This window comes from Urocampus carinirostris, chromosome 6 (genome assembly GCF_059441175.1).
Source record: "Urocampus carinirostris isolate Australia breed hairy pipefish chromosome 6, RoL_Ucar_1.0, whole genome shotgun sequence".
NCBI classification, from domain to species: domain Eukaryota; kingdom Metazoa; phylum Chordata; class Actinopteri; order Syngnathiformes; family Syngnathidae; genus Urocampus; species Urocampus carinirostris.
Window position 1 is genome coordinate 33,106,347 of NC_142354.1, and position 25,269 is coordinate 33,131,615.

Below are 25,269 nucleotides of genomic sequence, written 5' to 3' on the forward strand. Positions count from 1 at the left end.
ATTTTCCTGTAACTGTTTTGGTAACGTCAACCTGTGCTCTTATTACGGAAAATTAATTGGTTGAATTAAAAAAGGAAATAATAATAATAATTAAAAACAACAACAATTTATCAAAACCATTTATGGACGATTATACAAGTTACAAAAAACTGCATTTAAATTTTAACACTTTAAAGGTAAATCATTGAAAAAATTATTTACAATTCAAAATCAGTGTTGAGGATATTTTATTTATTTATTTTTAAAAATCAACACACTTTCGCAACTCATTTTCAACAATCAATAACCATGACTTGCTCCCTCATATCTTTCAGATTTAATTCCCCCCTATGTTCCGGTCCGGAACATCGCTCTGTAAATGCCGGTCTACTAGTGATCCCAAGAATGAAGAGAACCGCAGGTTCGAGACCGTTCTCCATTCGGGCCCTGATGTTGTGGAATGCTCTGCCCCCTCAGATTCTATCTGCAACCTCAGTGGAACTGTTTGAATAAAGGCTTTAAATACACTTCTATAGCTTATAAATGACCTATATTTCATGTTGAAAATATCTGTGTATTATTTGTTATTGCAACATCCGTTGCAGCCTGGTCATCCTGGAAGAGTGATCACCTCATGTGCGGTCCCTTCTGAAAAGTTTCCTCATTCTCCTCATGTTGAGGTTTTTGACTTTTCCCTTGCCCTCATGTAGGTTTTAGATAAGGGGATGGTGTAATAATAGTCTGTTGTTTGCAATCATCTGTCTGTGCAGCCCTTTGATACTCCTTGAGATTGAGAGCTATACAAATAAAAATGACTTGACTGCTATTCGGATGACTTCCTCGTTAAACACCAACACACCACTCTCGCACTCAAATCTCGCGTGATGTTTCTACCTTTTAACCTTCTGACCACAATAACAATATCGTTGGTCATAACCAATGTGCAAATATGAATTCGGATATTACCAACGTTATTATACTTTTTGCCACAAAAGTATAAGTTTCATTTTCCTGTCTTTTGCTGCTTCTTTTTTGACGTCATTTCCTCGACCCTTTTCACCCAATAGAAAAGTGAAGAATTTGTTCTTTCAACCAATCAAACTTCGCTGAGATCTTAAAGGATCAGGAGCGGGGGACGTTTGAAATCAAACAGGCGACTCGGAGATCGATTGTTATAATAATACCTATTTAATTGTTAATTTGGATTTGATGACCAATAGTAGTTTGGGGATTTCAAAACGTTGACGTTTGTGGTAGGTAGTCTTTTGAATTTCTCCAATTAGGGACTAAAAAAAGCACATTTAACGTATCGTTACGTTGTGCAGCGTTGTTTGCTCAACACTAACTTCTAATCGGCGTTTTCTGCGGGAACGTTGCAAATATGCTAAACACAATCTCGTTATGGTGTATAATTATCTGTTATTTATCATTTTATTCCCTGTCAGACTATGGAGACTGCAGCTAGGCTCAAACCTAACGAGCTGAAGGTTCCGAGGTCCGAGGCTAAGGTAAGTGGCATAATCAAGCCAACATGGCCTCTCCTAATGTTGGAGGAAGCAAACTCAACCTTATTTATAAGATACTTTAATATAATTGTCCTTGCATTGAAGTAAAAAGGGTATACAAAATCACATGGGTAAGTATATAAAACGGAAATATTATTAATAGAAGAGGTATGTAGGCTAACACGTTAATGCCCCCCAAATTAACGCACCAGTGCAAACTTCTTGTGAGACCGTCACTAAGTAATGTAATGTCGCACATTGGCTTTCCAGAAGAATCCATTCACAGCCAAAGTTCCCTCTAATTTTCCACGGGTCTGAGCATTCACACAAAGTCGGTGAGCAACGCTTGAAACATCAATGAGCAACCATAATCCCAAGTGTGGCAAGATCATTAATTATCAGACATGTCCAAAACTTGACATCAAGTTACATTTTGCTGAGTTTCCAGCAACGCAAAATTATTTTTCTCTTTTGAATGAATTGACTCATGTACTATTGCAAACGTCCTACAAACGTTGTTTGTTCTTACAATTCTTTCACAAGATATCCATTTCTTTTTTCTTTTTTTTTTCTGATATATTTTGTCGCATAATATTAACATTTTGGGGGGCTTATTTGGTCGGTTGTAAGATACAGAACTGTACTTAATCACATTTTTTAGTGGAAGTACAATGTTGGCAACAAAATTCACTTGATATAATTGGAAATTATTTGAATGCAACACAAACTTTTTCTTCTTTTTTCCGTGTTTTTTCTACTTATTTGTTACTTTTTTCTTTTTGTTCTCTATTTACTTTTTTCCTACATTTCTTTCTTTTCTTTTTTTCTGGCTTTTTTTTCTAAATTTTTTCTTCTTTTTTTTCTCTTCCTTTTGTTTCTTTTTTTAATCAGCTTTTCATTGCTTTTTCTTTTGTTCTATTCCCACCTTCCTTTAAATCATGTTGTGCATAAGTTTGCATAATATTTGGTCATGGGGCGGCAGTAGCTCAGGGGGTAGAGCGCTCGTCTTGGGATCAAGGGATCCCGGCTCGTCCGTGTTGCATGTCGAAGTGTCCTTGGGTAAGACACTGAACCCCTAATACCCCTAATAAGCAGGTTAGCGCCTTACATGGCTGCAAGGCCGCTATTGGGAAATGTGAGCACATTGTAAAGCGCTTTGTGAAGTAATTTACTTGAAAAGCGCTATATAAATGCAGATCATTTCCTGTTGGGATTAAAGAAGCAAAAACAACCTGAAGAGCCGTTTAGGACCCTTTTAGTGAGCCTAAGAAGCCGGTTATCTACTAACTTTACTCAACTTTGTTCTACTTCGATTCGACTTCAAAATACTGCATTTAGGACACAACGTAAGGGAAACCCTTGTATTTTTACCTCCATGCACTGTAACTTGGACTTAAGTCGCTTCTCAATTAGTAATTTTGAGCCTTCATTTTTGTGCGCTGGCTAGATTTTCTTGTGCGCTGAGAATGTGCGAGCAATGCGCAATTGCGCACGCGCGCAGCTTAGAGGGAACACTGTTCACAGCAACCTGCATATCATGTTCAACTAAAGAGACACCTTCTAGTGCTCACCAATCAATCATTGATCTTTTAATGACTGTTGCGGAATTACCATGTCCAAGTTTGAGTGACTATATCGTATGAATTTTATCTTCTGAGTCAGATTTTCCTTCAAATACAGCTTGGCAAACTCAACTTTATTCATAAACATCTTTGAAGTAACCATCATGCATTTATATTGAACTAGTGAAACTAAATAATTGACGTAGGTAAGTAAATAAAACAAAATGAGAGAATAAGTATGTAGGCAAACAATTAAAATGTCCCAGAAATTAATGTACCTCTCCAAACTTTTTGAGAGACAAAAATGAGGTACTAAGTAATGTTGGAGAACAACTTATTCTGACAGCCTGTACATAAGGGGTCCCCGAACTTTTTCTTGTGCCACATAACTTCTCCTTTCTCTGATGAGGCTCCGGGGTCAGTTTGTAACAGAAAAAGTGATGATTTCTGGAGTGAATAATGTAAAAATGTATTGTTTTCCAGAATGCCCCAATCAAATAAGATACTCTGGATTCTTCACAGATCAAAACTCGTAACATAAATAACACTGTTGAAGACGTACGGCAGAAAATAACCAAGTATCACCCTGTGGGTTAACAGAAAATAAGTCAATGCAACATACTTTCTTTTTTGCCGTGCATTGTCTTGACAGCTTCGTTGTCAGAACACTGGACCACCAGTGGTATAAATGACTAATGAAAAGGCAGTCAGTTTTTATCTCATTATCACTCTATTTTTAATCACGGTACCAGAGATAAAGCTGTTATAATTTTTAAAAAAGTTTTTCAAAATGCTCTCATTTTGTTCAAGGGGGCAATCACAATGGCGGCGGCCCGTAATTTGAGTATCACTGTTTTATATCATGTTCAATACTGAGAAGTGTTCACAAATCAATCATGGACCATTTCATGGCTGTTGCAGAGAAGCTATATGAAAGTTTGGGTGATTATCGGATGATTTCTATTTTCTGGTGGAATCAGGTTTTCTTTTCATTACAGCTTGCCAAGGAAGGGCCGATGCGTGTCCCCTTGTCACACCAGTCACATTCAACGTCAAAGAATTCTATACCCCTTTCCCAAAAACCACAACGTGGTCTCTCGGCGCTCAGCGGGCCTCAGCGCTGTGTGCAGCTGTCAAGATCTAATAAGTCTACACCTCAGCTCCCAGTTGCTACCAAGTGTGCTCAGATATCCGATCAGAATGTCAATCCAGCAACCACTAATGCAAAAATGCCGTCCAGACCTGCGCTCCATCCCAAACACCCAAAAACGAATGAACCCAATATCAATTTGGGAGCGACTACACCGGCCGGAGGACCCACTAGGCCGGCAACGGCTGCATCAGCAAAACCTACTACCGAAGCCTCGCAAACTGAAATGCAACAAAGTAAGAAACCGGTAACAGCCCTATAGATGTAGTGTGACTTTCCCATAATCTTTAACTTTTATTTTTATCAGTGAAACCGGTTAAGAAAGATCCTGCAGACTCAACTTCAACAAAGTAAACAATCCTGCCTTGAGGTAGCATTTGTCTCTGTCGTTCCTTACTGAGACGAGTTTCTTTTTGGAAAGAAAAAAGACGCGGTGGAGCCTGGAGAGCTTCGACATCGGCCGGCCTTTAGGAAAAGGCAAATTTGGAAACGTCTATCTCGCCAGAGAGCGTCAGACCAAATTCATCCTGGCCCTGAAGGTGCTCTTCAAAAAGCAGCTTGAGAAAGCCGGCGTTGAGCACCAACTCAGGAGAGAGGTGGAGATCCAGTCTCACCTCAGGTAATAGCAATTTACAAGGGTGGAATTTTTTGAGTTCACTGCGTTTATTTGCCTGTGTACAAGTGCCAATTTCGGATATCTGGGATGACATCCGATAAAATACAATAGTTTTGGGGGGGATCTGATATCTGACCAATACTACCGTATATTCCAGACTATAAGTCACATGACCCAAAAAAAATTACACAATGAAGAAGGGAAAACAACATGTACACTATACGTCACATTTTTGAGGGGAAATATATATCACTAAATCCAACAACAAAAACATGCATATCATCTTGAGAGGCAATTTAAAATAAAAAGAGAATAGGATATACTAACGTTACACAAACGTGCACGTCAGTAATGACGTAACATTAAGAGTTATCCTGATAACTCCATCTTAATTAACATACTTAACAAACTCAGCTTCACTCTAAATCCAATGAAATTTTCATACACTGCGCACTGTAAACGATCCGACCGCTTCTGCCTTTCGCTTCTACGTCGCTTACGTCAGACCTCTGCTGTCTGTTTTCGGCTGCATAATGTACTTTTTGCAGCTTGTAATTTGCAGATTTTGATTTCCTTTTCCATGCTATTTTGTTCAGTTGTTTTTATAAATTAGAAATCCCTTTTGAGCAAGTTGAAAATATTTCGGGTAAATGATGCCCCTATATTCTGAACATTCGTGTGCCGATTAGTGAGAAAAAGTGGTCATTTTGCTTAAGTAAAAAAAATCAACTTGTTCAAGTGATTTTTTTACATTTACCAACAAATTGAGATGCTGAGTCGTTTTAGTGACTTATCGAAGGGGTTTGTTGGTATGACACAGCATGGTTGAAATGATCAACACTGGCCTAATGTGCCCTCTTGCGTTTTTTTGGGGTGAAAGTAACATGTGAAATTATATAACCTGTAATATTATATCAATAATTTCACAGATAAGTCTAACCAGAGTATAAGTTGCACCCCCAGCCAAACTATGAGGGGGGGAAAAAAACATTGACTTATAGTCTGTAAAATATGATAGTATTGAATTGTGACACTACAAATTTCTATGGAAGCACAATGTCGAGAGAACACTAAATACCAGGGATGCACCAAATTTTTGCAATATGAGCAAAAGGGCATTTTTGGTTTTGACGGAAAGAAAAAATAACTGAAAGAACGACGTAATTTCTAAGGTAAGGCGAGCTGGTAAGTTCTAACTTCAGTAAACACTCAAAATAAAGTGAAAAAACATCAATGAATTTTAAAATGGTAAGTGGGACCAGGAGAGGAGCTTTCAGAAAAGAGAATTCTAATCATTAAGCCCTCATAAAACATTTAATGAAATCTCCTTTGCCCAATATTAAGACATAATAAACTTGTCACGAGCAAAACTGACATTTACCCGGCGGTGAGTTTGTGCCTGACACGTCTGCTTTCTTTTCTTTTTTTACATAAGGAAGCTTTTGCCAACAAGACGTGTTTTCAAGTTGGTGTATCCTTCCGCTTCTACGTCCTTTGTTAGCCGCTAGTCAGACTATGTTTACACGCTTTCACTAAAGAACTAACTTACTACAATTGAGTCTCGTAAACACGTAGTTTGTGTGTGACATTCAGTCCATTCGCAAATCGATTTACTCTTGCTTGGCTATGCGCGAGGCAAATTTTATATACTATTATTTTACTTTGGCGAATGAAATGATCTGCATTTATATAGCGCTTTTCAAGTCGATGACTTCCCAAAGCGCTTTACAATGTGCTCCACATTTCCCAATAGCAGCCTTGCAGCCATGTAAGGCGCTAACCTGCTTATTGGGGGTTCAGTGTCTTACCCAAGGACACTTTGACATGTAACACGGCTGAGCCGGGATTCGAACTCTGATCCCTTGATCCCAAGACGAGCCTCCTGAGCTACTGCCGCCCCAAATGTGCTCGTGCGTCACGTTTGCTGTACCCTGGATTTTCCAGAGGTACTCTATTGGGTGGGGATCAGGACTCTGGGCAGGCCATTCCATTAATCCAATGGTTTTACCTTTAAGAAAATTCTTTACCCGTTTTGCTCTGTGACATGGAGCATTTTTAGCTTGCCATATCTGACCCGCTTCCTGAATTATTCAATTTTTTACAAGTTGTTCTCTGATTTTGATCTCCGGTGTACTTAAAGTGGGAAGTCCAGATGGTGCAGTGTAGCAGCTACACGCTATTCATTTTTCACTCTAACCAGACACTTTTGAGTAAAACACAATGGCAACCACCGTTTTTGTCATTCCTTGAACGCTTTTAAGGTTTCTACCCTCTTTCAAATGGACTTTGGAATAGAGTACAAATAATCGTTTGCTTAAAGTATTGTGCTTGATACAGCCCCAAACTAAGCAAACGTTAACCATTTTAGTAGAATGAAGCTGTCTTTGTGTGAAATGGCTTTAACAGGCCGCATGCTTCTGTTGGACAAAATATCAAACAAGGACTCCTGCGGCTGTGGTGATGGACAATATAAGAAGAGGGGAATGTTTTTCGGGGGAGACCTAATGAACAATGTATGTTTGCAGGCACCCCAACATCCTGCGCCTTTACGGGTATTTCCACGACGAGTCTCGCGTGTACCTCATTCTCGAGTACGCCCCCAAGGGTGAGCTCTTTGGTGAGCTGCAGCGCTGTGGATTTTTCACAGAAGATCGTAGTGCCACGGTAAGTTTTTCCTCTTAGTTTTGGGTTGGGCAATTCTCCATGTCAGACTGGCTGCAATAATTCTGCCACTTTAGTACATCATGGAGCTGGCTGATGCCCTGGACTACTGCCACTCAAGGAAAGTGATCCATAGAGACATCAAGCCTGAGAACCTCCTACTGGGAGCTAATGGAGAGCTGAAGATCGCTGACTTTGGTTGGTCCGTTCACACGCCCTCGTCTAGGTAGTATAATCTTTGCCTTATCATCCTACTTAAGCGGGAATTGTTGAACCACAACATTCAAAACTGGCTTTAAAATGTTGTGATACAATTCTTTATTTTCTGTCATGCAAATTAAAAAAATGTGATACATTCTGGATTTAACTGAAATATTTTTTTCATATTGCTGATTCTGGCATATGGCTTAACAAAATGCCTATATCCATTCTCAAAATATTACAATATCCTAAAAAGGATATTTGACAAATAATTTGAATCATACTAATAACTGGAAAAACTAAGCATATCCTGAGCCTTGAAAAAGACTCTGCTTGGTTTAGAGATGCATTACACTTGGACCCAAAGTAGTCCAATTTAGGCATTACTTCTACAATATTGTATTTACCTCCGTTATCTTGAAGCTGTGATACATTCGATTTGATTTGTAGTTTACTGTCTCCTTAAAAGAAAATGTACAAATACTAGGGTTGGGAGGATTACTTTAAAAATGTAATCTGATCCAGTTACCCGAGTAAAAAATAATCAGTAACGTAATCCAAATACTATTAAAGTAATATAACTGGATTACTTTCAAAAACGTTTGCATTACTCCAATACCAAATATGCCAATAAGACAAAATATACAATATAAATTACAATACAAACAATTGTTTAAAATAAATGAACAATGTAACCTTGAATTGGAGGAAACCATGGTTAGCTAGGTGATGTCGTCCTATAATCGTGTTTAACCACGTAACATAGGTTATTTAGAAAAAATATAATCTTTCACATGGCAGACAAGATATGCTCTTGTTTAGTTTAAATTAAGAGGACATTAAATACCAAATACGGTTTTAAACAGTGGTTCTTTTGTTTTTGTTTTACTTGTGGTCATACCAAACCTGTATTTCGATTTACTATGCTAAGTAAATTATTTTCACAACATAACAATACAGTGATCAAATAGCAGATTTTGAACCGCTATGGACTGCAAAATACAAAAAGATGATCAAGTAAACTAAACATCCCTGAACGCATCACTAGCGAGCAACTTGGCTCCCTAGTGCCCAATACACAAACGTTAGCGGTCTCAAAAAACTGCAGGTGTGCGCCAATTCAACAAAATGAGTGCTACACTGAACGAGAAATAAAATGCAAAGAGAAAGGTGTTTGAAAAACATGCAGTGGTGGATAAGTGCTAAAAAAATGCTCCCCCTCGTACTCCGTATCTCATTTTTAGGGAGCAATATAATAAAACAATAGAGCATTAGCACCTTGGATAGAAATCACCTTTGAGCAAGTTGTAAAATATTTACTCTGGCGAAATGACGCCTTATCTTCTGAAACTTCGTCCTCCTTGAGAATTTGACAGCTTATTTAAGTGTAGTAAACTTTATGTAAGAGCACATAAAAATGTCAATACATAGTTGGAAGATTACTGTTTTGAATCGCTACTTAATCGCAATAAAGGGAACTCGTTTAAGTGTCCATGACTTGGTAAGAAAAGGCAGCTAAAGTAAATATTTTCAACTTGTTTAAAAGTGATTTCTATAAGGTATGGTTGGTGGGTTGTTTAGAATTCCAAACCACTAGGGTGATAGGGGCACCATTTCCTGTGCTGTGTCTTGGGCAAGTACAGCCTGGTGGCACCCATCCCTCTCCAGGCCAACATATATTTCCACGCAGTCTCAAACTGGGGACCTTTTGCGTTTTAGGCCAATGTGGTTACCATGGCACTAAGAAAACCTCTCTTAAGGTATACAAGGTGCAAATGTTGTTACCATTAAATGTTCTGTTTGCTTTAAAAAAAATTGAAAAAAATCTTAGTAGTGGTTGCTTTTTATCAGTAACTTATGAAGGCTCCTCCCATTGATCTCAAACACCATCCCTTCTCTGTGTAGGAGGTCCACTTTGTGCGGGACCCTGGATTATTTACCTCCTGAAATGATCGAAGGCAAGACACACGATGAAAAAGTGGACCTGTGGAGCCTTGGCGTGCTTTGCTACGAGTTTCTGGTTGGAAAACCACCGTTTGAAACCAAATCTCACGAGGACACTTATCGCAGGATATCCAGGGTAAGCTGTCAAGTACCGTATTTTCTGGACTATAAAGAGCACCCACGAACCCCAAATTGACCAGAAAGTACGCCTCGTAGACCGGAAAATAGGATAAGATTGGAAATACATAGTTACAATCAAATCTACTGCGTCCAGATTTATCAGAGTACGTACAGGTGCTTGAATTTTAATGTTGTGTTTTCATATTTGAAAACTACTTGAATTATGGATTAAGTGTTTCTAAAATTTTGGCTATGTTGCTCTGTATCTAGACTGTCTGACTCGATTGACTGTGCATTAAGCGAATAAAAATACATTAAGTCTGCTTTAAAATGACACTATCTCTCTGGTTTCGCTCTGCCATGTATCTCTTCTTCCCTTGTGATTAACGGTAGTTGGCATTGGTTTTCACGTGAGGCTTGTATATATAATAAATATACTAATACACATGACGTTTCATTTCCTAACCAATGTGTCAATCATCATTTGAGTCGGTCACTCGTGGATAAAGTCATTCGGCGGTAAAGAAGGCGAATCCTTTTAGCATTTACAAGCTTGCATAGGCTAAAGCAGGGTAAAACGAAGCCTGCAATTGGCCGAAAAAGATGTAAATCACAAGTTGGGTTGGACTATGTCCTAAAGAATATAATTTTACCAGGCAGTTTATTTGTAAACAGGAATTATTGGGCTAAACATGCAGCTAGCAATGTCCATCCATGCAGAGATGCTTTTTGGCGTTCTTTTATTTGTCTGCATCATCGCGTGTTTTGGATGTACGGAGACAATGGTTGCAAATTATCGTCAAATGTGATTGATGCAAAATGTCGTCTTTAGTGAGCCACCTCGGCTTTATATTTTTCTGGTATAATCTCTTTTCGTTTCTGTATTGACTATATTTCTAAACCACTGGTGTTAAATTCACGGCCCGTGAAATCCTTTTATATACATCTACTATAATGGCCCGGGTCTATGAAACGCTGATAACTTCCAAACTATACTCTGATGCTAAAAACCACACTGGCCGAGAAAATTTTGTTAAGTGACATTGCCGGTAAACCTGTGTGTCTTATTTGTGGAGCTTTTGTGGCCGTAGTTAAGGAATTTAATGTAAAACGGCACTACAAGACAAAACTTCAGAGTAACCTGAAAAACTTGAATCCAGAGAAAAGATACAGGAAGTTGAAAGGTTAAAGAAGAATATGAAAATGTTTTTCACCAAAGCAAATTCCCAAAGTGGAAAGCACAAATTTTATTTTTATTTCCATTTTTTCATATTTTCAATCTGCATGGTTTTGACAGATATTTTTATGGAGAGCAACGATTTTTAATTTATTTAATTTTTAAGTTTGTTTATTCTGGAATAATATTCCTGACTGTTTTAAATTAATATTTTTTTTACGTTTTTTTTTTTAAGCCAAGTTTTAGTCTATTCAATACATATTTATCCTGTTCGGCCTGCGACCAAAGGTATGGTTTGAGTTCTGGCCCTCTGTATAATTGAGTTTGACACCCCTGTTCTAAACGGTCAGCATATCTTGATTTGCAAGAGTTTTAAGCTTTCCAATTATATATGGCATGATGTATTTCAGTGACTGGTGACCTTGTACTGAAACCGTGTAGGTGTCGCACGTATTGGCTTCTCAGCGGCCCGCCGGCAGGCTGTCGGGACGTTAAGAGGTTTATAAAGATTGACTGACCTATTTCACGGTTTTCTTGACGTTCCTACTGTAGCACCTTATAGTGCGTTGTGCCTTTTGTTTAGAAAACGTATGAACAAAGACTATTTTTAGGAGGGGTGCGCCTTATGATCCGGTGCACCTTGTATAGTGCAGAAAATGCAGTCGGTAATTCAAGGAGATGACTAGCTCAACTATGATTGTTTAGCTAACTGTAACATCCTACACTTAAACGGCATGATGAAATGTGTATGAGTGCAAGGATTATGTATCAATTATGGACTTTTATTACAGGCCACTTTAAAAAAAAAATTGGTAGGGTTTCCCAGTGGTAAATTGTAATGGGAACTTCCCGAAATTGAAAGCTATCTATTTGCACCATTTTTACCCAACATCTATATATGGCGAGAGATTTTGCTCAAAATTCTTTACACATTTATTGTTCAGATCCACAAAATTATTCGCAATTTAAACGAGATCTAAAAACCATGAATGCACACACGGGACTAAAAATTGCATATGTGAATTACGGACATATTTGAGGACTTGAAAAACATTTGTAAATTGCACGTATATATGTGGATCTTCATAATCTATGATTCACAACGGATATCTCTTCTGAATGGTACTGGAGAGAGGGAAGATTTTGCTTTGAAAGTGCTTGAATCTGGGCATGAAAAAGATGTATGAAACTTTTAATCATTTCATATTTTATTTCCCCCAATGCAGGTGGACTATTCGTACCCGTTGCAGTCCAGTGTGAGTGCGCCTGCTAAAGATTTGATATCTCGCCTGCTGAAACACAACCCTTTGTACAGACTGCCCATAAAAGGGGTTCTTGCTCACCCGTGGGTGGTCCAAAACTCAACCAAGAAGCCAAGCGGGACAGAGGAACCCAGCCACTGATTCAACTGATTTCATGATGATGTAATTGTGTACAGTGTAGGCCACTTAGCCACTCTTTTCTTCTTTCCTGTAAATCTTACTGTTTTCCTACATTTTGTTAACTAAGAATTTTATTGATGTTACTTGAAATTAAATTATCCCCCTGCACATTCCCCCCAAAGTATTACTTTGAATATTTGCATGGAAGCTCTGTTCTATCTTTGTACAGCAGGGGCCGCCAGTGCACTACCATCGCTATCACGTGTGACGTTTTAGTCCCAGTAAAATTTTGAGCTCTAATTAAAGTGTTGTAACCATTATAATCGTGTTTTGTATTTGAAATGTATAAGGGGTTTCTTTTGCTACGGCGTCTATTTTCTGCAGGCGGTCACCCATACCCACTATTTTGTGATATTGGATTGTGAATGTGATACAGGTTTCTGTGAATGATGTTTGCTCGTTTGGTTGTGTGGTATCTGAACAGAGGAGCATAATGTCCTGTAAAATATATGTGTAATATATATTGAGGAAAATTTAAGAATCGAAATGTGCGCATGTGGACGACTGGAGCGCTAATATTGCCTTTCATTCCATTCCCGTGTAGATGGCCTAAGCTTATTTGTGTATGGTTTTTGATAGAAATTTAGTTTTGGATGTAAAACTGGAGAAGCCTGGTTTCTGATCGGTTTTTCCTGCGTCCGGCATTTAACGAAAGAGTTGCGCACGCAGGCCATCGGATTAATTTTCCTTACGCGTGACAATCCTGTTTTTTTTCTTTTTTATAAAAGTAAGGCCACATTAGGAATTAAGCGCCTCAAACATACGATAAAATAAATCTAGTCGATTGGAATTTCTCAGTACTTCCCACCTATTTTAGTGTCCTATTGAAAATATATGTCAATTCATTTCAATTGCCCTCAGCTTTTCTGATAAAGAGGCCCCATGAACGAAAAGCCATTGTGTTTTCCGTTATGACAAAAATGAATAAAAAGAATGCAACTGCTTTGTACTTAATTTCCTTTTATTACTGAGAAAAAAATACATGTTCTGACCGTTTTTGTGTTACATAAGACCACACATGATTTTTTTCTCCGACAATATAATTTCACTTTTAATTTTTCTTGTTTAATATTAATTTCCACAACATGTGATAACGACTTTGAGATATACATTCCATCTGTTTTTAAACCACAATAATAAACACTACACGTACGTTTGTTGCTTTTTTGTTTGTAATAACATTTCCACAGGACCCCATTTGATTGCACAGAATGATACATGTCCATATGCACGTTGTCCTTTCTTTCCGTTGTCCTTTTTTGTTGGTTTAAATTAAGATTTGTCATACACCCAATTCATTGTTTCATGTGATAACAGGCCACGTTTTTGGAATGTGATGACAGTGTTTTATGTGAGCAGCAGGAGGCTTTGGATTTGGAGCCGCCCATCAAAGCTTTGATGAAAAAGTGCTAATTTATCCAGTTAATTCAAATGTAATCCCCATCGGCGTCTGTGTGTATGTGCGTGTTGGTGCGCTAAGTATCATACATTCAATGCATAGTTTGAATAGCTGCTGTAAGGTCCAATCTCATACGGTATTTTTCACGACATAGGCCACAACTCTGGAAATAAAATAAAAAGGGCCAAAACAGGGAGGCGCCTCTTTCCTTTTTAATCATTATTTCGTGCAAGTGAAAACGACATTAGTTGCGAGGATTTCTACAAGACAAAACGCTGTTTTACTTAATCCTACAGGAATATATTTAAAAACACTTTTTTTGCAATCTTGACAAATTTTCCAGAGTTGCATTGATTTTTGTGTTATGGCTGGTTATTGCCTTTGTGTTTGGACATATTTTGGTTGTGGATGAGTCGGTCTCAATTATGATTCTCGTTTTGGTATAGGCCAATAATGCAATAAGCGCTTTTAGTTATTTGAAGCGAAGAAATGGCATAGGGCCGCATGGAATATTGTACAGCAATTTGTTTGCTAGAAATGAATATTAATGCGGGGATTTTTAGGGGCTTAAAACAGCCAATTTTATAGACCCCTTTCCAATCTATGTAATCACCAGATCAGCACAGGATGCGTGCGCAATGTTGACCCAAAAAGCTTGAGTAGCAGAACGAGTTTGAATGGAGCGAAATGAGATCTGCAGGTTGAGTTTCGTTTTTAGAGTCTAAATTGACAAAAACAGCATATCCAGAAGTTGTGTGTTCAGGTGCACAAATCGCCATTAAAAGAATACATTTTTTTTAATCTTGAAACTCCAAGAGCAAACAGGCCTTTTCAAAAGCACCTTAGAAGCCTGTGGCTGCAATCCATTAAAATAACTGACTGGACCAAGGACATCACTAGGCATGTCTGCGTTTGCAGTGCCCATTTGATACCTGGTGCACTATCGTGGCTATCTGGTTTATATTATTTTATGCCTCAGAAGGTTTAAGTATGGTAAGTGTCGGGGAAATGCTCAGTGTTTGCTACCAATGCCTACCATAGACTGAAAATTTACTGATGCTAGCTAGTAGGTCTTGTATGATAATAATTGTAACAATAATATTATTAACATAATTATGAATGTACATTTCACATATTGTTCTTAATAATACATGGTATTTTTGTTAATGATAATAATTAATAATCAGTTGTCGTTATCATTCCTATTCTAGATCCTGCCAACTCTAACAATTGTATTTAAGGTGGGTGCAAGGCAAGGAAAGGCATTTCTTCTACCGTTTAACTTATGCGTGAACTGTGGTACGGTAATATGAGCTGGTCATCTGAGCCACCTTTTTGTCCATTTAACTTGATGGCATTTAAAAGTAATTTTCCTTTGTTACTTACCTGATTATGGAGTGGCGTCTATATGTAGGGCCGATCGAAAGAACCGTTTCTTTTTTTTGTTGGCTTTGATCATATAAATTATGTCGCTATCTTGCTGCTTGCACATACTTCGTGCTTGTTTGCGATATTACTATCTACAATCGCCGATTTTTTGTGTCAAGCGGCTGGTATAAACTGACACGTATCCTGCCTTTCTGCCTCAACAATGCGCGCGCAGCTTGGCAACATCACACTTCTTTATAAATATGGAAAGGGGTCTATAGGTACATCTGCAATAAATGTTTGTGTTTTATGATGTGTTAACGCAAGGCCTCGTGACAGGAGAGCAGAGAGCGGCGTGGTCTGCAACATTGAATGGTTGCAAGCTTGAAGCCAGAAGAGAAGGAGGAATAGAAGGAGGAGGAGGCGTCATGGCGTCTACTCCTCTATGTTGTATTTGAAGGCTTCTATGAGCCCCTCCATGGAATGGATGAAGCCGGAGATGCTGCATATTCCGCCGATGACGAAGATGGACACGTCAAAGAAGACCTGGTGCCATTGCAGCTTCCTCCACAGCAGCTTGAGGTGGAAGAGGCTGGGCAGCAGGAAGCAGAGCCCAGCGCCCGTCAAGCTGCCCGTCAGGCCCATGAGCAACGCGAAGTGCGGGACGTAGATGGCCATTAGCAATGTGAAGACCACTAGGCCGCATCGCAAGCTCAGACCCCACGATTTGAGGCGGCCGTCACCTCCATAACAGTCCGGGAAGAAGGCACGGCCGCCCTCCTGGAAGAAGCTCTTCTCCAGCACCTCCACGGCAGCAAAGAAGGGCAGCGGGTAGGAGAGCAGCGCCTTGGCTACCAGGAAGATGTTGACCACGGCACGGATGCCCGGTGGCAGGTTGTCCGTGATCACCTTGAAATTCAAATAAAGATAGGTATTGTGTTAGGATATGGCACGCCAACTTCCCCCAGTGAGCGCATTCCTGGTGTGGAGCAAGACACACCTGTGCCCATACTCCACACACCTGTCCCGAATTGTCCAAAGACTTTATATTGACTGCTCAGACAGCATACTGTGTCAGATCATAGCATTTTTACTTCGAGTTTGGTCTTTGTTATTAAGGGCTATACAAATAAACCTGACTTGACTTGACTGGATATTGTCAAGTTTGATTTTGTTTGGTTATGTTCTTTGTTTTGTGACCCCTTGTTTTTTACTTTGTTCCCCGCATTTCCATTTCCAATTTGGTCTTTGTACCTGTTTTGTATATTATCATGTTCGATTTTGTTTGGATGTGTCATCCGTTTTATTTTTCACCCCTTGTTTGTTTGTTACTTGGTTCCTAGTTATGTTATTAAATATCATCCTTATTTTGAACACCCCTGCCTCAGTTCCTGCTTCCTTTCATTTAGGTCCACGTCCAAAACCTAAGATAATGTTTAAATCGATGGTTCTTAATCACGTGATCTACATCTGTGCAACCCGAGTGGTGGCGACCATGATGGATAGGCATGTGTATGTCTACATTATTGTTTTGTTAGACCAACTTTCAGGCTATGTAACGAGTTTTTGTACTTTCATGTATTTTTTGTCTTTCTGTGGAATCGTGATCTTCGACGTCTGAAATAATTTATTGCACAAAGAGTACAAGGCAGGTAATTTGCCTACTAAATAAAAGTTCAGTAAAAAGTTAAACGAGTTCAATGGGAGTATAAAGCTGTATCTTTACAATATGTAAATAAGCATCTGTTCTGTTTTTGACTTATGTAGAGCGGAAAGTATGAATAATTTGGTAGGTGGCTTCAGGAAGAAACCAAGTGCTTTCGATGTCATGGCTGGCACTTTGCAGGAAAAACAATTGTCTGGCCTGATAAGTTACGTTTTGTTACCTGCTTACCCAAAATACAGTCAACGAAAAGTACGACCATGATTCCCTAGTATTCTTTCTAAAATAACTTTGTGTTCTTGAGCACTTACCATTTACAAAATGTTCAGAACAGACTTGCATACAGATACGATTTAGGTCTTAGGTCTGCTCTACTAAGCCTCACTAACAATGTTTTTTTCCTCCTTGTCCACAATTCCTTTCTTCTGTGGCCTGAGAGGTAACTATAGCAGGGAGAAGAAAAAACAACGCCTTACACCTTTCACTTTAATTTCAACAGCCAATAACATAACAGCGTAGACTTATGATGACATCAAACCGCGTCATTTGGACCCATCCAGTATGGCCCCTTGTCTACATACGGGTATGCATGTGACATCACACAAAAACAATTAATAGGAAAGTTTAAAAGTTTAAGTTTCTCAGAGTGATTATTAGCGATAATATTAGCCGGAGACCCCATATAGATAGCCTACTTCCAAATAAGCTAAGAACATTGCAGTTATGAGATGAATCAGACATATATTTGACCAAAAAACGCCCTTCACATAATGTACAGTTTATTGAATTTGCCATATTTAAGTTATTGTATAGATATTTGGGGAAATACATATACGAGCATTATAGAATTCATAGAAAAAAGCTATCAGGATTGCGCTTAACACTTTCAACAACTTTATCTCTATTTACATATACAACAAAAGATATGTGCATAGTATTTTCCTTTTTGTATGGACATACTTGAATTTTTATTGATGATTGTTTTTATACTTCTTTTACCAGCATTGTACAATAGAGTTGACGTCAGATCTAAACTTTCATTGGTTTATATTTTAATGGTAATAAAGACAATCTTGAATCTTGTATCCATAACTTCAAGGTCCAATATTTTCACACAACAATGAAAAACTATTGTGCCACTATTGTCGTTTATGGAAGGATTTGGATGATAACTTTAAAAACGTCCCTAATCTAAATTCAAAAAATCATATACTATACATATTTTAGATAAATTAAATAATGAAACATAATATACGTATAGTTTCTTAGGGTAATAGATGTTATAGGAGTCACTAGTGACACTATAATAAGTTTGAAATGTCATTTATTAGTTTTCTAATGTTCCCTTGTGGGGTAAGGTGGTGTTTTCTTGTTTTGATTTTGGATATGTCTTCCCTGTAAGGAAAAAACATTGAATAGCGTTAGGCACTTAAAAGCTTTGGCACATGTTTATCAACCGCGAGCAAAGCTAAGGTGGTGATAATGTTTGTTTGTTTCTTTGTGTGTCTGTCCACCCAAGAAAAGGGGAAAGGAGTTCAGATAGGACTAACATCATTCACTGGCAGACAGCTAGGTTATTCTAGATGTGTAAAATGCCCAAAGAGCTGACTCGGCACTTTTGGTTTTGTTGACTAAGCATTTTTTCTAAGGAAGATATTCCACTCTCCCAGGCCGGAGCAACATTGAATATGAACACCATTTCAGGATTTTAGTCTCCATCTGGACTTAGTCTAACTCTTTGGATTCAATTGGCCACCCAAAAACAGTTTTGCAATTCAACGCGGTTTAGGCTTAAATGGTGCCCCACCATTCTAGTTATAGATTGTGTCATATTATTGTACAGCTGATTTTTGCCAAGATAGTTTTTTTGTTTCCCTTTGTTAATTAATGACTGATGTTGTTTTGTTGTGTTGTGCCTGATATAAAGCCACAAACAAACCTCCTTGGTGGCGTCGGCCCAGGTCAGGTAGGCCACCAGGGCGAAAAGACCCTTGAGGATGCAGGCGGCGATATGCGTCCAGTTCATCATGCAGTGGAACTCGCTGGGCTTCTGCATGTTTCCTTCCAGCGATGGCAGGAAGATCTGCGAGGTGTAGCTGAACACGATAATACCGATGGAGATGGGGAACTTTTTGACGTCGATATAGAACTTGACCTTGTCCCACGCCCAGACCCGCGCCCGTGAAAGGCAGTAGGCGATCACCAGCACGTTGATGACAAAGTGGGCCAGCGTGCAAAGCAAGCTGAACTTGGAGACGGCCTTCAGGTTTTTGAGGAAGGCGCAAGGCAGCAGAGCGGCCGTGGCGATGATGGCCCACGACTTCTGCGAGATGGGCATGTTGGGGAAGCTGTTGTACATCAGGTTTCCGCTCACCACCACGTACAGGATGCACGTCATCACCAGCTCGATGATCTGCGCCACGTTGACCACGTGGCCGCCCAGCGAGGGGAAACGCGGCGCACAGCAAGCGTTAGCAATGTCCACGTAGGAGTCGCGGACACGCACCAACCGCCCGTCCTCGTCCTCCTCGTACAGGCACGAGATCAGGATTTTGCCAGTGTAGCAGCACACGACTGCCGCGAAGATAATCAGGAAGAGGCCCAGGTAGCCTCCGTGCAAGATGGCGTAAGGCAGTCCCAGCACAAACATGCCCTGCAGGGTACACATAGAACTAAGAGACTGACAGCATTTCATCTTAAGTAGAATTTTAAAATTCAGTAGATTCGAAACAGGGACCATTTAGAGCAGGGGTATCAAATTAATTTAGACCGGGGGCCACATGGTAGGACAACCATTGTTGCGGGGCCCAGACTAGTAAAATAATGGCATAAAAAGTGTGCCTTGGCTAGAGGACTGGGGGTCTTTTCGGAGGCTAACAATTAAATTATGATTCTGTGATTTAAAATTTGTCGATAAAACAATTATTAACGGTATTTTTTCCTTAGTATCTCTTCTGTATCTATTGTAGTGATTATTCATTGAAGATTGAATTCATCTTCACTACTCTTCATTTAACTCGAGGAAACTCATACAGACTGGAAAGGGAAAAAAGTAGCACACAAACAGTAATGTAAATGATTTATCTAATGATTTATTCCTGCTTTCTATTTTGATATAAAATGTTTACCTGAATATGGGAACGTCACTGTTAAATTTCATATCTACAGTATGTCACAAAAGTGAGTTCACCCCTCACATTTCTGCAGAGATTTCATCATAATGTTTAATTAAACAACACTGAAGAAACATTGCTTTGATAAAATAAAAGGTAGTCTGTATAAAGCGTATATAGCAGTGTCAATTTAGTAGGTAATCCTTGGTAACAAAAGTGAGAACACCCTTTAGTAGAAGTTCCATAAGTTCAATATTTTGTGTGTCCACCATTATTTTGCCGAACCACTTTAATCCTGTTGTCAGGCTGGAACATTTCCCTGCGGCCCAGTTTCTGGAGAGAGGGAATAATTCTCTGCTCCACTTTTTTAAAGTACATCCTTGAGTTTGTGCTTCCTCTAATGAAATGCAACTCCCCAATTCCAGTTGCACTCATGCAGCCCCAAACCATGACATTCTCAACTCCATGCTCGACTTTAGGCATGGCACAAACATGTTTGTACTCCTCACCTGGTTACCGCACGAATGCTTCACACCATCTGAGCCAAATGAATTCATCTTTGTCTCATCAGACCAGAGGATATCTTTCCAGTAAGCCATGGCCTTTATTTACATACTTCTTTTCATTGTGTCAAAGCAATGTTTCTTTAGTGATGTACTATCAAACGTTATAATAATATCTCTGCAGAAATGGGAGTGGTGTGCTCATTTTCGTGACAAACTGTATAAATAGAAAAGAGCTAAGGCTTTTTTAAACATCTGCAAAGACACCCATGTGCTATTTTCTTATCTTGTACTTTAGTACTGCTTTAGATAGCCTGTCTGTGACTTATATTTTTATTAAAATAACAACTACATAGGTTTCCTCAATATTTTCTGTTCACGACTATGATCAGTTCGGGATCAGTGTTCAAATATTGAATTGTTCGAGAACCAATTTTTTTTTTTCCGTACAAACCAAAGATTGTTTTTTTTTTGTATGTTCCTACACGTTCCAAAATGGTCAAAACATTCATAAAAACACACTTAAACAACAATACATTTGTGATAATAAATATTGAACATAATAACAATAAAAATGTAAGATAACTTTACTGTTTAATGTACCTTTGAGCAGTGGTTTTAATGGCAGACACTCGTACAGTTTTCTCTTACTTCGTAATGATTTCCTTCTTCAACTTGATTGTTTTTCTCAATGTTTTCATTTTTACTTACTTTTCATCACTAACTTTCTTATTATGGGGAAAAATGGCAATAAAGCGCACTAGATCACAATAAAATGAGATGTTGTCCATCACAAATACAATCAGGAGAGTGCTAATTAATTGAACACAAAAATGAAATAGGGTGAAGACACTGCACGGCTGTGGGGAATTGTGGAGGTCGGATGGAGGCTTATTACTGGCCAAAAAGGCAATAAAATGGACGACATTACAACACATTCTCAACACGTGTTGTGGGAGTGATGGTCTCCCTCAAAACGATGCTATTCGACTGGGCTACAGTAGCCAAGATGGCCACTCATGTTACTTGGCCACGCGTTTGACTATGTTTAGTTGTGTTTGGTTTTCTTCGAGTTCTCAATTTTTTTTTACACCACCGAAGCAAAAATACCCGAATTTTTCGGTTGATTTATCGGAACAGAGACTTTTGAGTACTCAGGTATCACTGTGATTATTGTTATTATCATTATTGGTGTTTTTTGAAACATTTTTTCCGTTTTTGGTAGATTTTAGGACAACAAAACAGTACAAAGTTTCATACTTTTAAGTGCTCATTAGTAACATTTACTGTAGAAATGGGTTTAGAACATAGGGAAAATGTCATTTTCAACCTCACACAAACACATGAGTACTTGGTGTCTGCTCAAAAGGAAAGGCAATTCACGACCGATTTATGGTATCAGTAGATATATATGACATGCACCATGGCAGCAAAATCGTACATTGGAACTGCATTCAATCTGGCTATGTGGTGTATTCTGAAAACTATAAGAAGGTTATTATTATCACGAAAAAAAACGGAAAATATTGGGGTCAGATCTGGATTAGATTCAAATTCGGAAAAAATTGATGCATCGTCTAAAAACAGCAAATGCAGTGACTTAAAAAATGCTCTTTTAGAAAATGTTTAAGGCCCTTAACATAAAATAAGACAAATCTATATTGGCTCCGGATTGAAAATCAAGAGATGTTTTTCAACAGATGCATCTGCTCTGATTTTTATGCATTTGCCTAACCAAGGGATTTTTCATCTGGGTATGATTGAGATTTGGCATTAAATCTTCAGGTCAAAGGGAATTTTTTGCATTATGTTTGACACACACAGTTCTGAGGTCACGAGATTAAACCTTCCTGTGTGGAGTTTGAATGTTCTGCTTGCGAGGGTTTCCTCGAGGCACTCCGGTTTCCTCCCACATCCCAAAAACGTGCATGTCAGGTTAATTGACTGGTCCAAATTGTCCCTCGGTGTGAACGAGCGAGTGATTTTTCTATCTCTGTTTGCCCTGCGACTGGCTGGAAACCAGTTCAGGGTGTCCCCTGTCCACTGCCCGAAGAAGGCTGGGATGGGCTCCAGCACCCCCAGGACCCTATTGAGGATTAGTGGGGCAGATAATGGATGGATGGATGATTAACACCGTCAGATATTTTGGCAATTTAAACTAAATGTTTTAAGAAGAGGAGTTTAATCCAGCTCTTATTGAGTATTTAGAAGGAATTTTATCTTAGGATACTTTACTGCAATTGAATGTTCCTCAGGTCTAGTGTATTTGCAGGTTTCCATGAGATGGATAAACAATACAAAAATTCAAAATATTATTGTTGTTGATATTAACGCTGTGGATTACGTGTTAAACCATTGTAAACAACGAGATCAGACATGACGCTCCAGGGTAAACATGTAGTAAAGACTTAAAAGAGAAAAACAAGGCAAAAATATTGAAAAAGTCGTGCTTAGACTTAGAAACCTATAGAGGTATAATAATAGTGCAACAAAAGAGTCGTGCATTGTAAAAGAAGTGCAATTAAAAGTAATGCAATCACATTGTGCAGAAAAAAACGTTATTGCACTACTTTTCATTGCACTAGATTTCAAAATAAATGCTATTTTAGATGCTGCCAAACCCGATTCCAGAATTCAGATTGCACATTGATGGAAATAGGTCAGATCCGATTGTCATATTTTCCTCCGCGCTGGAAGCAGTTCAGTCACTTGTGATTAATCCACCCTGGTGGAGGACTACAATCTCTCGGGGGTTCTTGTGATACAAAGTGACGTCTATCGCACCCCTCCTCACCCCATTTCCCCACCTTCCTCCTTCTTCCCGTTTTGACGTCTCGTGGGTTTTCCACTTGGCTTTTAGCGCACCCATCCACCCTCCCACCTCTGACGTCATTCTAAGATGTAGGAGACACTGTGACGTCAAAAACCTCGATAAGGGCTGCCTTTTTTGTCGCAGAGCCCGTAAGGGGTGGGGGTAGCGTGGAGGTGCGCAGCAGGCTTCCTTCGTTCACGCCCACTTTTTTTCCCTCTTCGACTGCGCGCTTTGGAGCGCACCGGCCGTGCGTAATTGCGCACGGAATGCATTCGATTAACACAAAATGCATTTTCACATAAATGAAAAAAATGTTGAGTTCTTATTTTTCTAATGATTTAACAATAAAGAGTGCGCACTTGTGGAAAATGCGTGTCTATATCATGCACTCGTACCTGGATGGCGTTGGTGACGTTCCAGCCAGCCTCCCAAGCTGTGATCTTGGGTCTGTTCTCTGCCAGTTCGTTGTTCGAACCCCCGTCCTTGGAGGACGTGCGTGAGGGCCCGGTCCCGTCCCTTTGGTAGCGACTGTCCCCCTCCAAACCGCCGTCGCTGCCGTCGCCTCCCTCGCCGCCTCCATCCATCTTTTCGTCGGTGGCCAAAATGTCCATTTGCATTCCCTGCCGGTGGTCGTAGTCCAGGTCGTCACAGGCGGCGAAGCCAAGCGCTTCTTCGTCGGTGGCGGCCTGGAAACCCATCCTGGCAAACATGCCGCTGACTTTGGCCTGGGATTTGTTGCTGACAGTTGTGGCTGCATTGGAGAGTTTATTGGACAGTTTACTCCGGATTAACGTCGCCATGGTTATGCGTAATTTCTACTCTTGAGGCTGCTTTGGGCGTCCGCTCGGTTGCATCCACAAGACACGGCAGAGGATGGATGAAGGAGTAATCACAGATTAAGACACTGACGGTTTCGTTTCTTTCTTTCTTTTTGTTGCTATCTCCACTTTTTCCTCAGTGTGCTTCTCCTCAGGTTCATTTCACCTCTAGACGTCGTCGCTCAGTTTCTGCATTCTGCCTCCCCCTCCTCTCCTTTCTTGGCGATGCAATCCTCGCTTGTCTTTTTTGGAGATCCACGCGCTGCGCGTAATTGAATTACGCACCGAAAAAAGGCCTTGATAATATCCTTTCTTGGAAGGTGCGTTCAGGTGCCTTCACTGATGCCAATGCGGTACCGTGTCGCTCATGGGGGGTGGGCTTGAGTTCCCCCCTCCATCCCCTCCCAAAACCCTCCCTCCCACTTTTTTTGTAGCCCAAACCCCGCACCAGGAGAACACGCGGGAGAGATTTGCTGCATTTCTAGGGGAGGTGCTTGCAGTACCCCCTCACCCACCTCACCCCATCACCTCCTCCCGGAGCCACGATCTATAATACTTGAGCCCGACATCCAATAACATTCCGGCGGCCTCCAATCTCGCCCAAGTTTACGCATATAAAAGGAGGTCGACATTTGTGCCAAAAGACAATTTCTTTGGATCACAACTCAATGTAGGACTTCTTGATTTTTTTCCATTTTAATTTTGGAATGAATAAAAGGCTATTTATTTCCTTTTTTTTAATTGGTAAAGGACTTGGAGCAGCTTTTGTTTTCATTGGATGTAACTTCGAAATATTGGATGTTAAAATGTAAACATATTGTCCGTTCTACGGACTATTTAGCGTTTTTTGTTTTGTGATTTTATTTTATTTTGTCCGTTTTATATAGAAATAATATGTCATTCATGATAATTCATTCATACGGAAGGATTATCCGTGTGTATGCGCGTGCGTGTGTATGTCAATTTGCGCACGCTCGTTATTGTAAAGGATGGCGCCCGTTTTATTAATAGAAAAAATATGTTGAAATCTTATTTTACATTTCAATTTTCAATGGACGTTCTTCTTCCCGAGTCTAACGAGAAAGGACGCTTCTCACACTGTGTGATGTAAAATATGCGTCCGATGTTATTTTTGGGTCGGGTCTCCTATATCCCGTTGGCTTGAACGTGTTACCTATCCCATGTTTGGTCCATTTTGTGATGTTTTGTTTGTTGCAATATGATTAAAATAAAATA

At 39.5% G+C, this 25,269-nt stretch overlaps 2 protein-coding genes across 2 annotated transcripts; one reads left to right on the forward strand and one right to left on the reverse strand.

Annotated features, from left to right (window-relative positions):
• The first annotated feature begins 1,070 nt into the window (after window positions 1-1,070).
• Window positions 1,071-13,311, forward strand: aurka (aurora kinase A). The gene is made up of 9 exons (XM_088338789.1): window positions 1,071-1,232; window positions 1,425-1,487; window positions 4,045-4,432; window positions 4,504-4,546; window positions 4,618-4,815; window positions 7,338-7,476; window positions 7,551-7,699; window positions 9,580-9,754; window positions 12,142-13,311. The coding sequence occupies exons 2-9, from the start codon at window positions 1,428-1,430 to the stop codon at window positions 12,316-12,318; spliced, it is 1,329 nt and encodes a 442-aa protein (XP_088194915.1). The 5' UTR covers window positions 1,071-1,232; window positions 1,425-1,427; the 3' UTR covers window positions 12,319-13,311.
• Window positions 13,312-15,305: 1,994 nt separating this feature from the next.
• slc32a1 (solute carrier family 32 member 1) lies at window positions 15,306-24,418 on the reverse strand. The gene is made up of 3 exons (XM_088338788.1): window positions 23,611-24,418; window positions 18,727-19,440; window positions 15,306-16,033 (listed from the first exon to the last, which is right to left on the reverse strand). Exons 1-3 carry the CDS (start codon window positions 24,013-24,015, stop codon window positions 15,560-15,562), a joined length of 1,593 nt encoding a protein of 530 aa, XP_088194914.1. The 5' UTR covers window positions 24,016-24,418; the 3' UTR covers window positions 15,306-15,559.
• Window positions 24,419-25,269: the final 851 nt, after the last annotated feature.

Excerpts from the sequence above, each read along its gene's own strand:
- aurka (XM_088338789.1), top strand. The coding sequence starts at position 1,428 with ATGGAGACTGCAGCTAGGCTCAAACCTAACGAGCTGAAGGTTCCGAGG. Across the intron at positions 4,547-4,617 it reads GCAGACTCAACTTCAACAAA|AAAAAAGACGCGGTGGAGCC; the intron begins GTAAACAATCCT and ends CTTTTTGGAAAG. Across the intron at positions 7,477-7,550 it reads CAGAAGATCGTAGTGCCACG|TACATCATGGAGCTGGCTGA; the intron begins GTAAGTTTTTCC and ends CTGCCACTTTAG.
- slc32a1 (XM_088338788.1), bottom strand. The coding sequence starts at position 24,015 with ATGGCGACGTTAATCCGGAGTAAACTGTCCAATAAACTCTCCAATGCA. Across the intron at positions 19,441-23,610 it reads ACGTCACCAACGCCATCCAG|GGCATGTTTGTGCTGGGACT; the intron begins GTACGAGTGCAT and ends TGTACCCTGCAG. Across the intron at positions 16,034-18,726 it reads GGGCCGACGCCACCAAGGAG|GTGATCACGGACAACCTGCC; the intron begins GTTTGTTTGTGG and ends TTGAATTTCAAG.